Consider the following 14,900-nt stretch of genomic DNA (forward strand, 5'->3'; position numbering starts at 1 on the left):
ACATGCTGGGGCCAGGGACAAGGGTCAGAAGGTGAACCCATGAGAGTTGCCTCCTTAGCACTGTGTTATGATTACCTGACTGGGCCAAGGATATTTAGGCCCTATAAATCATTAAACAGGGTGTTACCCCAAAATTCATAATGCTAATTCAGAATACCATTGTGTGATATTTTCCCCCAGCGATTTTGAATATATGAGCCAAGATTACCGTTGGAGGGAGGATAGTGGGATTGCTTTAAAGGGTGCACAAATCCATATATGCACAAAGCAATGAAGACCAAAAGCATCTCACACTTGTAGTTTGCAAATGTCTATGGAGATTTTGTGGTGGACGAAACAAAAATTATTTTAAAATCTTACAGAATCTGAGGTAAATTCCTACATTTTGTATTACTAAAATATAATTTCTATCATGTAGAGAATCCATGACCTTTTTACATTAAAATTGGTCCTTGTAAAATGTTGAAAAAAGACAAATCTGTGGGTCAGGAAGTTACATTAGTGGTTGCCTGGGGCAGGAGGTAGAAGTGGGGATTACCTCTCAGTAGGCAAGAGGGATCTTATTGGGGTGATGAAATGTTCTAAAACTGGATTAGGGTAGTGGTTGCAGGGCATTGTAGATTTGCTAAGAAAATCACTGAACTGTATCCCTCATTTCTGGCATATAAATTATGTCTCAATAAAGTTGTTAAAAAAAATGCAGCCCGAGGCCTGAATTTGAAAGAAAAGAAATGCAAAAGAGTGGTTCTTGAAATTTTTCATTTTCATTATCTTATTTTCAAATGGGAGAAGGGAGAAATGAAAGTTACCACCTCAACATTATTTACAAATCACTTGTAAGAGATCCGTGCTCTTGTTAATCCCCTTGGAGCAAACAGGCCTAAGGCCTTCAGTGCACTTGATGTTTGCTCCCTTTGGAATACACCTTGAGACTAAAAAGGAGAGGAAATTTACATTCATTCACATTGCACGTTCATAACACCAGCTCTCTGAACACACACCCATACATACACACCCCTGAACGGGGTGATGTTTCTGCCAATGTCCTTGCTTTGGCTGACCTGGACTCTTATAGGAAGGCCCAGATATGACCAGGATGAAATATTTTTAGCTTCCCTTCTTTTACACTGTGATTTTTGTGGGACTGAGTGAAGGTGGCTGGTGTGGGATTGGGCCACTAAGGACCGTGGAGCTTCAGATTGGTCATGACATGTGCTGAATTCTCAGCTTCCTGGACCACCTCCCAGTAGGGGACCTCATGGTTAGCATCTTGGTCCCCCTCCAGCCTTGTGTTCCATGCCTGCTGCCCCTGGAGACAAATCAAGGATTGTAACTGCCAATAAGAAAACTTGAAAGTACTGAATACAAACTCTTCTTTTGGGCCATAAGAATAAAGGATGCAAATAGTTTTGAAATGGGTCTTTCCCAGGTTTTTACAAGATGCTTTGGGTCTGCTGCGTGTAGTCTATTCCCCGGTGTTTTTTCAGTTTCAGATAACAGGCAGTTCTTGTGCCATTTATGGAGCAAATCTTGTGAAATCTGGTATCCAGCCTTCCTTTGTTTTGCTCTGTCCTTATGTTTGCTTTTGTAAGCTGCTTTCAACTCCTATGACATCACCTATTCGTAAGAAAGTGTGCTGAAACATACTGTTTGACCTCCAGCTAGCTGGTCCCTGGCATGAGGTTGAGATAAGGTCCTAGGGAAAGCCCTCTGATGGATTAGGGCTGCCTGATGCTGCACTCTGGGCATGTCCCTGGGTGGCTCTGCCTCTTGGCCTGACTACGATCAGAGAGCCCATTTTCAGCAGTGCTGACCTTTCTTGGTGGCAAAGAAACTGACTGCTTATTAGGGTATCTAGAAACGAAATCTATCTGCCCTTTAGGATCCTCTTGGGGGAACAGACATTAAAGCCATGGGGAAATCATGGTGTAGAGTAAAGCGATTCTGTTTTCATTCCCATTTAAGCTGATGTGAAATGTTAATCATCCAATTAAATATGTATACACACTGTAGCTACGGCACTTCCTCTTCAACCTGTGGCTGAGTCGAAATGCCAGTGTTCAGAGGATTAAGCTCAGAGAGAGTAAAATTGCAGGAAACAGGAACACAACTGGGAATGTCTACCTCACCAGAATTCCTAACATAGGACCATAATGAAGATAGGCTGAGAATTTACTTGGTTTGCTATTTTCACTTGCTGTGATATAGCTGAGCTAAGTACTGACAGGCCTAAACCCACTTATCAGTCTACTTAGGTAGAAAAGAAAAGAGATCTAACATTTTTTTGAGCAGCAGTCATATGCGAGGCCCTGTGCTGGGTGTTTGGTAAAGGTGCTCTCGTGTCATCCTCACTACAACTCTGAGACAGATTTTCATGTCCCCATTATTCAGGTTAAGGAACTAAAGTTGACAGGAGTTAAGCAATTGGCCTCTAGGGGTGTCGTACATTTTGTAAGTGGTGTGGGTGGGTTTGAACTCCTGTCTATCTGACTCTAAAGCTCATGTTCTTTTATACCTCCTTGTGGATATCCATTAACACTGCACTAAGAAGATTTTGCATAATTTTTCTGATATTGAGTTAACCAGTTCATCTGTGAGCCCAGAAATGAGAACACTAAATCTGTCTCGAGTAGGATGGAGGGAGAGGAAATGATTGCATCAGTCGGATTCCTTGTTGTTCTCCAGGGTAGATCAGATGGCTGTGGGATTTCAGAATGGCTGGATACAATTTCCCCTGAGAAGAATATCTGATTTGCGCGGGGTGCTGTGTTTCCTTTTGACCCCATCTCTGTTGGTAAGTAAGGGGTAGGCTGAGTGTGTGTACTGATAGATGCCTTGGACAGTTACCTCTAGTGATCCTATTCCTGGGCTCCTACTTCTTTCTGCTCAGACCCTTAGAAGACTGGGCTTGATTTCCAGAATTGTCAGTAAGTCTTTCCAGAACATGACTGCTGGAGGAACATCCTCAATATGTCCTTCTTGGGTCCCACTGACCCAGTGCCTGGTCAGCCATGCATCACAGGAATCTTTGGTCCTGGCGCAGAACGACCAAACCTTGTGGTCACTTCCATTAGCAACACATGGCTGTGCTGATGAGATTATCTTGGCATTCTTTCTTTTTTTTTTTTTTGACAGGTCAGAGCTGAATATGTTTAAAAGGGTTTCCAGTGGTCTTAGTGTTTTAATTTTTACATGTAGGAAATGCTAAGTGTATATTGGTATAGAAATAGGCCTTTATCGTTTCTGAAATTTTTTGAAGCACGTACCCTACTAGGTGTTTTCCATGCCAAAGGGAATAATGATAGTGCCTAACCTCAAAGAGCTTGAATATAATTCTGCTGCATGCTTTAAAAGTCGGGAATACTAAATTGAAGCAAAGAGAGAAGTAATTTCCTCAAAATTATAAGGTATGTGGGAAAGAATGTATGGAATGCTTACTTTAAAAATGAATCCAGGTGGAATGACAGAGCGGTTAAGTACAGATTATAATAGAGACACAATTTATCATTGATTTAAATTTGGACTGAATACGAGCAAATCATTTGTTCTCTTGGAGCCTTAATTTCCTCATGTAACTGAAGATATCGGTGCTCCCTTTCTTTATGTGATAAAGTGACTTTTAGAGAGGACCACCACTATATTCATCCATGGGTATGGTACCCCATACATCTCCAGGGGTATCATTTAGATTATACTACAATCTCAAAGGACAACCATACAAGTTACTTTAGGATCCACTGAGAAATAAAGCAGCAAGATATAATAAATTGCAATGTCCTATTACCCAAGTATACTATACAGTATTGTAATTTTTAGAGTTATTAGAGGTCAGGAAACTAAAAACTAAAATATGTTAACCATCCATAGTGAACTTTTTTCTGCAAAAACAAATGTTTTCTAGCACAGTGTCAAAGAGGTAAAAAATAAAACTCATTTTTAGGAGAAGGGTCTAAGGAACAACAAAAAAATAAACCTCAGAGAGACAAAACCACTTCATATCACTTAATGATATAACCTAAATAAGATAATAGATAATATAAATACAGTGTGCATGCCTAGCACACAGTGATGTGGTAAATATTTTAAAATTTCCACCTCTGCTCATAAAACATTTCCCATTCATTCTCATTTTGTGATGGGTTTCTATTCCTTTCGACATTTTGAGAGTTGATGTCAGTGTAGTCAATGATAATTATTTCCTGGATTTATACCAATTTTCAGTTGACCAAGTGCTCTGAGGTCCAATAGTACTTAATCCTCTCATCAACTCTGCTTAAATTGCCGTGTATTATCATGCCTGTTTTACAGGCAAGAAAACCAAGGCTGAGTCAAAAAATTGATCCCAGTCATACAGTGAGTAATGGTTGGAAGTCCGGCTTTCCTGGATTCAGTTCTAATGTTCTCATCCTTATACCCCCTCAATGTGCTGTCATTGACACTGCCCTAAGAGAACATAGTGAACAGCTAGGATAACCAGTTTTTTGGCAAATTCTTCCTATGATAGTTAGAAATCTGGAAGTAATGTAACTTAAAAATAGCACACATTTTCTCTAAAATAAGGCTTTATTTTTAACAAAAGTCTCTATATACAGAGTGGGGAAAATGCCTAAAATCATCTATTTTCGTTCCCTTCATGACTTAAAATTTCTACAGTGAAATAATTCCTCCTTGACAAAACTCAAAGGATATTCAAAACACTGGAAATTAACAGAAAACCTAACAATGCCAGAGGCTAAGAAACAGCCATAGGATACCCGATTTTTAAAGTGTTGTGGTCCCAGGAGTGAACAACTCATAACGGGAAGTTACAGGGGGTAGCAGGCAAGATTCAGGCACAAGCCTTAATCAAGATGTATGGAGAAAGACCAAGGTAGAACTGAGTGAGGTAAAAATATTCCCAACTCATTAACATCTAAGAGTTTTCTCTGTAATTAAGGAAGAATGCTTGATTCCATTAGGAGCAACAGATGAAAGGAAAATCCATGCTTCAAATGTGATATAGAAGCTGGAATGTCTTGACCCAATATACCCAGTTTTAGCCAAGTAAATAATTGTAAGCTAAAAGAGTGTGTGAAATAGGTAGTGCCTAGTACAAAAATGGCTGGGTTCTAAACTTCTTGCATTAATTTCTCTTGAATTTTGAGCCTGTTTTCTTTAGAAACAATCTGATATAACATAGTTATGGACCCAGGTCAGACTACTGCAAAATGCCTATTTAGCACTACCCAGAGTATATCTAAAGTTTTAAAAGTATTGGCCTGAGTTCTGGATCTCAAAAGCAGGGATGATAGCAGAGAAAAGAATGAAGAAGAGACAACATATCTCGCTCCTCATCACACTTTCCACCATAGCCAAATTGTGAAAGAGGAGACTCAGTGCTCTTAAGTTATGCTTGCCCTTCTTACTACAATAAACTACCCACATATATTCCTCAAGAATAAGCCACACTATAAAAGCATCTACTGTTCATCTCCCTCAATCATAACTTTAATTCTTCACTGTCTCTAGAAGGTGTTAAGAAAGCCATCTGATTTAAGTAACTCATACTAATGTGTTAATGACTGATTTGTACATTCATTTATAGACACAGCTCATACACACACACGCACGCAAACACATGGGCATATACAACTGCATTACTTATGTATTAGCTAGGCATCATTTTAGGAGCCAAAGATATGAGAGATTGGAAGGGCAGGGTTTCTGCTCCCATGAAGCTTACGTTTCAGTGGGGAGAGGTAGACAATAACATTCAAAAACAAACTAAATTGTCCAGAAAGTAATAAAGACTCTACAGAAAATAGGGTGATATAACATACTTCACATTGGTGGTTAGGAAAGGTCTCTTTGATGAAGTGACATTTAAGATGAGATATACTTGAAGACAAAGAGCCAGTCTTGTGTAAATGAAGGGAAAGAGCATTTTCGACAGCTAGTGCAACCTTGAGAAAGGAGTGAACCTGGGGCATGGAGGACAGTGTACAGGCCAGTGGGGCTGAAGAACAGTGGGCAAGGGGGGAAAACAGAATGGAAAGACAGGCAGGGGCCAAATCACATAGGTCTTTGTAAGCCTGGGGGATACTTCTGAAGTTTATCCTAAGTAGGGAGCCCTTGGAAGACTGTAGGCAGAAATGTGGTCTGATTTACATCTTAAAACAATCCTTAGCAGAAGCATGAAGAGAGACAGGAGGCCCCTGCGGAGGTCTGAGAGAACGGCCTACCCGGACTTGATGGTAGAGAGAGATGCACTGTAGGGGTAAGATCTACAGGAGTCATGAATGGTTTGACGTGGGGATGAGAAAAAAGGAATTAAGGACACTGGCTAGATGATGATATTGTTTTCCAGGAAAAAAGGCAAGATCTGGAAGGAATGGTTTGGTTGAAGGATAAGGCCGTGGGCAGTGGAAATAAGCAGTTCTACTTTGGACATGGTGATTCGGAGCCCCACAGTACACGTCCAGCATCAGTACAGGGAAGGAAGTTGGCATGTGAATCTAGAACTCGGGAAAGTTGAGGCTTGGGATAAACATCTGGTAATCATTGGCGTGTTGGTGGCATTTAAGTCATGGAGACTGCTGTGATGGGCCAGGGAGTGAGCCCAGATGGGGAAGAGAAGAGAGCTGGAGACCAGGCTCTACTTACTTCAACATTTAAAAGTGGAAGGAAACTATTCAGGAAGCCCCTCTTCTCCAGACAAGGAGCTCTGCAGAGGGTGATTCTGGAAAAGAAGGCTCTTGCTCTTTTAACAAGTGTGAGTCTTTAAGGTTGAGCCCCCTCATTCCCCATGAAGACCCTCAGGAGTCCTCCTCTGCCAACAGATTATAATGAGCACTTGATTACCAGTGGTAGGAGGAAGAAGCTCTGTCTCACCCGGAAAGGCATAGCTCTTTTCCCCATAGACTTTGAATATGATAAAAAAAAAATACTTTAAATGAGATATTTAAATATTTAATCCTGCCTTAGGGCAGGCCATCGGAAGCTGAGAATCCAAGGGTCTCACCTACCAAGAGGCAGCAATACAACAACGCTAGCTCGGAGCCCTTCTACTTTAGGAAAAGGTCAAGACATCAGCCTAGAGAAAAAGCTGGGCCTCAGGACCAATGATTAGTAGTAAGCTTTGAGTGAAAAGAATTAGTCTTTTTTATTCTTCCACTTGTAGCAACTGGGCTTTGTCATCTGGGAATAATAGCATCTTTTTTTTTTTTTTAGGAGTCAGGAGATTAAAAAAGCACTGCTCTGAATCATCAGGGTTCAAGAATAAAGTCAGAAATATGTTTGTTCAGCATCTTGTTCAATTTGCACAGCTTTTGGGGGGATGTATGTTTATATAAATATGACTATGAGATTACCTACAACTATATCGTGTGGGGAACATGCTGCACAGCTCATATCACAGCAAATTACAGGAATTCTCCTATAACAGAGCATAGAAATCTGTTTCCTGATGGGAAGAATTGGCGGTGAAGGGAAACCATTTTGACAGCTAATGATTCTGTTGTATTCTCCCCAACAGGCTTTCTTACCTCTTGATGCCCCTACCTGGGTTCTGAGCCAGTTTTAAGTGGCAGAACAAATGAGGTTTGTACGCTAAGGTTTAGTGTAATCCACATTTCATGTACAGAAAAAAAAAAGTTAATGATATGGTATGGCTGCCACACTTTTCAAGAGAGTTTAATACAAGAGATGCACAGAGCTACTTTGGAAGACTAGTATACAGGAAAAGGAGCCAGTTTTGAGGTATTGAAATGAGGAGCAGGGAAATTTAAAAAACATATATATTTTTAGAAACAAGGATTTGATGTAGTAAAAGCATTTTTTTGATCATTTGGAAAACAAGAGATGCATTAGGTAGGACCAACTGCTGACTTTCCAGAGAAGTAGGTTGGTTTTGAGTACCTCTAATGAGAGACCTAATTTTGCTCTCATTATCATAATTTGCACATATTCTCCTTATGGGTTAAACCTGGGGCCAGAAGTGTGTGCTAACTTGGGCACCATTTGATACAGTGATTTAAGCCTTAGGGAGAGTAGACTCCAAAACATATTCCTACAGTAACCTGAGAGTGATGGGTATAGTAACCTGAGATAGAGGAACTGTTATGTTTAGTTTCTTTGGGTATATATGTTCTCTAAACAAAATAACTCACAATATGAATATTTTAAGGTTTTCCTCCTGCTTGCTAAATTTCTGGTTATTTTCGGAAAAAGAATCAAAATAAAGACCAAAATTGGAACTGCTAGGAACAGCTGGTGTTGAGAGGGAGTCTGATCTCCTCTGAGGATCAGCAGTCAACTGGAAGACTTTGCATAGTTTACTCATTAAGACAGTCAGACAAGGACCCCCTAAATCCCCTGAGTCCTCCATTAACTCACTTACACCAGAACCCCGTCAGGCCTCTTGACCAGGACTCCCACATGGTCGATCATTTGGATAGCACCATGGGCAATGGCTCACCACTATAAATCTGGACACTTTATTTCTGGTTATTCAAGGATGAAGTATCCAAATCTATACTGGTCAGATCATCTGCAGCTATTCATCAATAATAACAAAAGCTGTTGTTTTAATCAAATTCCTTCTATGTTTCAAATGCTTTACTAGATGCATAATTTATAGGTGTTTTCTCCAGTCCTTGCCACAATTCTGCAAGTTCAGTATGATGATCTCTATTTTACAAATAAAGAAAGACTCACAGACACTGAAGTGATAAATACCTGAATGGAGAAGAACAACTAGTGAATTCCATTGAAGAGATATATGCATGATTTAAACTGCACTTGTTTTCAGAGTCAAAACCAAAAGCCAGGGTTAGCTGTATATCTGTCAAGATGTCAACTAGCACTGGGCACCCAGAACTTTGGTTACAGTAGGCTCCCATGTGCACCAGAATCACCTGTGAGCTTAAAACACGCATGTCTGGGTCCTTCCTCTAGATCTTCTGATTCCACATGTTGATGGTGGGTTGCAGGCATTTGTATTTTTTAAACAAGCTCCCAGGTAATTCTGATGCTCACCCAAGCTTGAAAATTACTGCTGTCAAGGTCATGTCTGGGAGGATGATTTCTTAGAAGTCTGGGCAACTATAATGAGCTACAGTTGTAGATTGGAAGAAAAATTTAGCTTATAAGGAATGCATGAAGGGACATCCACGAAATGTGTCCTTGGCCTGCTTGCTTTGGCTGGGATTACTTTTGCCCTGATCAATGTCTACTTTTATTTTTTTTTAATTTACTCACATTAACTTTTGGGTCAAGAGACTATTTTATCAGGTCTTCAGTAGGTATTTATCTCAGTTACTCAACCAATAGAGTTTCATGGAAATTATCCAAACGTTAGTAAATATAAAAAAGACAGATTTTGTGCTTGAAGAGGATTCTGTAATTTTGTTTTGTGTTTTAGAAAGTGCTAACTGTAATGGGAAGCTGATCTGTCAATCTAGCCATCAAACCAATCTATTCTCACCAGGCAGTCCCTCTGGGAATGCTTTTCTGTCATCAAGATGATACTGACCAGCCTTCTAACCTTGAAAAATGCCATGACAGTCTTCTGGCAGTGACATTATTTATATCTCTGGGCTCTTGCCTTTCATAGGCCTGTTTGTTATCACAGTCCTTGAAACTGTGAGAAAGAAAAGGTCAAGAAGGCGAACGGGCTGCCACGGCTGGGGGAAATCATATACAAATATATTCTCTACCTGGTACCGAAGTGCCGAGGGCGACGAACACTACTGCGGTCACAGAATCTTTCAGGCCAATGGTGCATCCGAAGTGGGAAGCCAGGTCTCCGATGAAAGCTGTCAGTATGCCGATCATGAGGATGGAGACAATGAAACAGGCCCAGCCATTCCAGTATTCTGTAGGGGGGACGAAGGCGAAGAGGACCTTCCAGAACACGGTCAGAAAATGCATCACATAATCGAAACAGGAGGGCAGCTTCTCCTCTCCACATTCATCGTCGTCATCATCTTCCCCTGGAGGGAGGAACGAAGCACATAGCATCACAACCCGGGCTCAGCGGGGTCGTCTTCTCTCCGTCTCCCTCCTTCCTCGGCCTTGTCATCCCTCCCCCGTAAGCAGGAGGTCATTAGAGGTGATTGAAGCTTAGGGTTTTCTAAGAGTCAATCATAATTAACCAATTAATTATTAAGCTACTGACATACCCCCTCACTGTGGTTGATGGGTCAATGGCAAAAACTTAAGCCCCCACCCAGTTTTGGTTATATGCAGTCAACACACCCTTTCTAAGGTCCTATCAACTCCAGGGTGAGTTGTCATTTCAGGGAAATGGAAAAGATTTCTTCCAAAAAGACTGGGAAGCCCTGTGTCAGGCTCAGAAAGAAGCCTCTTTTGACAGAAGATAACAATGACAGAGTTTTCCTCACCAAGGTTCTTCCAGCCTGGAGCCTGGCTCTGGGGATTCACCGTTAAATAATCACCCATAGGACAGTGTTCAGACAAGGTCTTCAAGCACAGCTCTGGGCCCTATAGATTTCTCCAGCTTTATCTCTTGCAATTACTTCAAACTCAAACTTCATCCTAGCCAACGGAATTATCTGCATTTTTTTTTTTTTTCAAACCATAAGTACTTTCTCCTACTTTTATCCGTTAGAACTAAATGTGTTTGGCGTGTCCTAATCCCTCCCTCCCTCCCCTTCCCCACTCATCCTTTAAAACTCACTTCCTTCCTGAAACCTCTGACGGCACCCTTGCCCTCCAGCCAGGGCTGGAAATTCCTCCTCAGAGCTTCCATAGCCTTCTGACACTTGTGACGCTGAGTCAGTGGTTCTCCAACTGTGGTCCCCAGACCAGCGGTATCAGCCTCACCAGGGAACTTGTTGGAAAAGCAAATTCCTGGCCCCACTGAATCAGAAACTAGAGGCCTGGGGGTGATTCTGATGCATACGCAACTTGGGAACCAACCTCTCTCTAGACTGCCCATTCATTTTCTTCTCCAGTTGACCGTGAGCCCAGCGAGGTCAGGAGTTTGTTCATTTTTGTGTCCCTAGTGTTTGGTCCAATCTCCTGCACATGGATTAAGCTGGCTAAGGGCTTATTAAATGAATGAATGCATGCATGAATTTCCACTGACTTTATATAACTGCTTAATTATGTAACATATACACATATAACCCAATTCTGCCAATTACATCATATAATCAGTGCATAAAGAAATGCACCAAGCTTACTACTGAAAGGAACCAGGAAATCAATAATAGTATCCTAAAACAGAGACTTCATTTATAATGGGATATAATCCCCACTCACATATTTTAACATTGGGGTATTGAATGTCAACTCTTCTCGAAGTGGTGGCAAAGAAATTTCATGTATTTTGTGCCATTTTGGAAAGCACCCCTTGAGGACTTTGTTCACTGCCCCACCCCCAAACCTTGTCACCAGGGATCTACTTTCCTTTGTCCAAGTAATGCCGTTGGCAGGTGAGACTGTCAGACTTTCCAGCTGATCGTGTGACCTGAGATTACCAGCAAGGAGCAAATATGTGTGTTCTCTGTGAGGCACTCAGTGGTGAGGCCATCTGGTGCAGATCATTACTGGGAAAACCTTAAGGCAGAGGAGCTTTGAGGGAAAAGTGCCTCTCGCAAAACACGAAAAGAGGAATATCTCCATTTGTCACCTGTCATGTCACAGGAAGAGAGACGAGGCTATGGCTTGCTGTGCCGTGAGCACATGGTCAGAATTATTATGCAAACAAACTTTGGGGGTCTGTGGAGAAAACAGCTCCCCTTTCAGGCTTTGGACTGTCTCCAGCGAAGTCTTGGGAGGAAGCCCCCAGCAGATGAATAGAATGACCTTTGGAGACTAGGTAGGTAGGGAACTCAAGTCAGGCCAGCTGGTAGAAAAGTGTGTGACTCACTGGAGTAAGAAAGCATTGTTGACCATGTTAAAGTAACTGATGGAGGCCCTCAGACTGAGATGGCCCTGATGCCTTGGTGATCTATGAAGGCAAATCACAGCCTAAGCCACATCAATTTCATTCAATACACTTGCATCCGAGAAAACACAATTTTAGAGCAACCAATCACAAGCAGCCACCTAGGCTTTACCAAATAAGGCACCCACTTAAGCTACAGCCAATCAAATAATTTCCTTGCTTTGCTTCTGCCTCTGCTCCACAAAAAGCCTTTCCCCTAGCTCCTGTCCCTAAACCACTTTGGTGTGGCTCTGCCTGATCTGAATACATATTTGCTCAAATAAACTCTTAAAAGTTTTAATGTGCCTCAGTTTCCCTTTTGATAACTGTTTCCTATAGTGTCATGCTGTATGGCTATTACATATTTCTAATATCTTGCCTGAAAGCAGAAGATGATTTTAAACCAAAGCACACATTATGGGCTGAATTATCTCCCCCAGATTCACCTGGTGAAGCCCTAAGCTCAGAATGTGACTGTATTTGGAAATAGGGCCTTAAAGAGATGAGTAAGTTAAAATGAGGCTGTTAGGGTGGAACCCTAATCTAATCAGGCTGGTATCCTTGGAAGAGGAGGGTACTGGGACATACTGACACCAGGCGTGCATGCATATAAAGGGAAGACCACATGAAGACACAGCAAGAAGGCAGCCCTTCTCCCAAATCAAGGAGAGAGGCTTCCGGAGAAACCAAACCCGCCCACATGTTGGTCTTGGGACATTTATCTTCTGGACCTGTGAGAAACTAAATTTCGACTGTTTAAGCTACCCAGGCTGTGGTCTTTTGTTACACAGCCCTAGCAATCTCATACCGTCCCTTCAGAAGCCTCCTGCGGCGTGACACTGATACTTAAGGCCAACCACTCGGTGTTTCTATCACCCATTCCTTTCTTGTTTGCTCGTCCATTGCTTCTTTGCTCCTTCTTTTACTTTTCTTCCCATTTCCCTTTCGCCCTATGCTTTAGCTCCAGGAAGAACTTACTGTGAAAGCTGCAGTTGTTAGGGCTTATTGGAGAGAAAGAAGAAGAGAATCATGTTAATCCTTCCTCTCACTTCTCTCCTCCCCCACTCCCCATCCCAAAGAGGGGAGAGTTGCTCATACCCTACAAAAGCTTGGGGAAAGCACTAGACCTTATGGTTATATTTATTTTGAATATGATCCTTATAAGTTCCTATATTCTATATTTTTGGACATTTTGTAACTTCATATGGTATATGATTAAAACAATTTGGAAAACACTGAATTTTAATCGTTTATGGAAACAGATCATTCTGCCTCTAATTCTATGAAATTGCTTAATTTGGGGTGTCTAAGACTCACAGTGTGAAGATGAGCAAGAAAGCAAATAGTGAAGCTTCTCAGAAGAAATGACACTTATAAATCGAGAGTAGATACTACATTTGTCTTCAAGATGGAAATAATAACACCTTTCCCATGAGGGATGTGCAAGGGAATAATTAGATCATCTCTCCAAAGCGAGGATAGTTCAAGATAATGATGAGCGTGGTAGTTAGCGTTATTGTCCTCCACTTAGGATTTTCTGTGTTTCCCTGTCATTACATAATTGCTTAGTCAACATGCTGGGTCCTACGGTTACAGCCTAGGCTTTTAGAAACAAAAGTTAATCTTGCCCTCTGGAATTAGCTTCATGATCTATATGTGTGCAATGCAAAATAAGTGTGTGTGTGTGCAAGAGAGAGAGGGACAGAGGGACAGAGAAATTTCCTTCTGTAGGTTTCCAGCATTACAAGGTATCTGAAATATTTTAGCACTTCAGTCTGGAATGGGAGGCCCATCTGTTTTATTACATTTGAAAGTAGAAATGCCCTCCTATCCTCTTCCCTGGGATCACACTGTTCTTTATAAATTTTAATCTCCAACTCAGATGTCATTTAAATATTAAAAATGACCATGGGCTGCCATGTATGATGCGCAATTACCTTGTCTTGGAGAAGGAAAAAGAAATGGGATGTTCATCCGCCACCATCAGGACTATACTTAAAAGTTTGTTCTTTGCAAAGAGCAGTGGAAGATTAAAAACAAAACATCTGGAGCATTTTTATGTGATGGCAAAGATAGTAATCTGCCAGTTCTGTATGTGTGCCAGCTCAGGCTTACTGGAGGCTAGTAATGCTTTCAAGTCCCTCCTCTGCATTAGCAAAGAAACAGACAATGGGGGAGGGGGGTTCCTTTTATAGGATCCCAAGCGAAGGATCTTCTTATCTCAGAATCCTTCTTTTCAGCTTTATGGATTCCCCTAATGGAAAGATAAGAAGCTGCATTCGATTAACCCTTCCCATGGCCCTTCAAATGGTTTCCTTGAGACATGTTGGGACTTCCTAAATATAACTACAAAAATAGCCAAATCATTAAAACCACCAATAGAAGAGAGAGCATCACTTCAACTACTGACCTAACAGAACTTGCACTGACCTCGCTCTGGAGCATGAGAACAAAGGTGGCATCAGCACAACTGATCATGAAAGGGAACCCTGGGCTTGGCACCTGCAGATAACCGAGCATCTAATGTAGACCAGGTGTTGGTGGGCATCCCTCCAGAGGCACTCAGGGTTTGGCCTCAGGGAGAGCTTTGACAACCGGAAAAAGAGGCGACTGAGGTGTAGTGGACATTTAGGTCAGAAAACTTAACAAAATTTCTAGTTCTCAGAGCTTGTTTGGGAGCAGGACTTGACCTTCCTGAGCCTCAGCTCCTCGTCTGTCAACTGAGCTTCTCAACTCCCACATTACTGATCTGTTGTGAGGACCGGAAGAGGAAATGTGAAAGTCTTTTGTAAAACTGCGAACCCCTTTACAGACAGCCGTGCCATAGTCCGTCACTGTTACTTGTCAGAAGGCAGGCAGCAAATCAATACGATCTGAGTATCCTGATTTCACAGAATCTATATTCCGTTTGAATGAGTCATTATCACCACTGCTTCCCCAAGCCCTTGATTTTAAAAAAAAAGAAAGG

The 14,900-nt window shown here is 41.5% G+C and overlaps 1 protein-coding gene across 21 annotated transcripts in view; it reads right to left on the minus strand.

Annotated features, from left to right (window-relative positions):
* The window catches only part of SLC8A1 (solute carrier family 8 member A1), a 372,498-nt gene that overhangs the window by 24,055 nt on the left and 333,543 nt on the right, over nt 1-14,900 (minus strand). For all 21 annotated transcript variants that reach the window (XM_032410379.1, XM_032410378.1, XM_032410381.1 and 18 more), the window contains one exon: nt 9,696-9,971. In XM_032410379.1, coding sequence (XP_032266270.1) covers nt 9,696-9,971 — 276 coding nt within the window. The remainder of the gene's footprint in view (nt 1-9,695; nt 9,972-14,900) is intronic.

This window comes from Phoca vitulina, unplaced genomic scaffold (assembly GCF_004348235.1).
Source record: "Phoca vitulina isolate PV1807 unplaced genomic scaffold, GSC_HSeal_1.0 scaffold12, whole genome shotgun sequence".
In the NCBI taxonomy this organism is placed as follows: domain Eukaryota; kingdom Metazoa; phylum Chordata; class Mammalia; order Carnivora; family Phocidae; genus Phoca; species Phoca vitulina.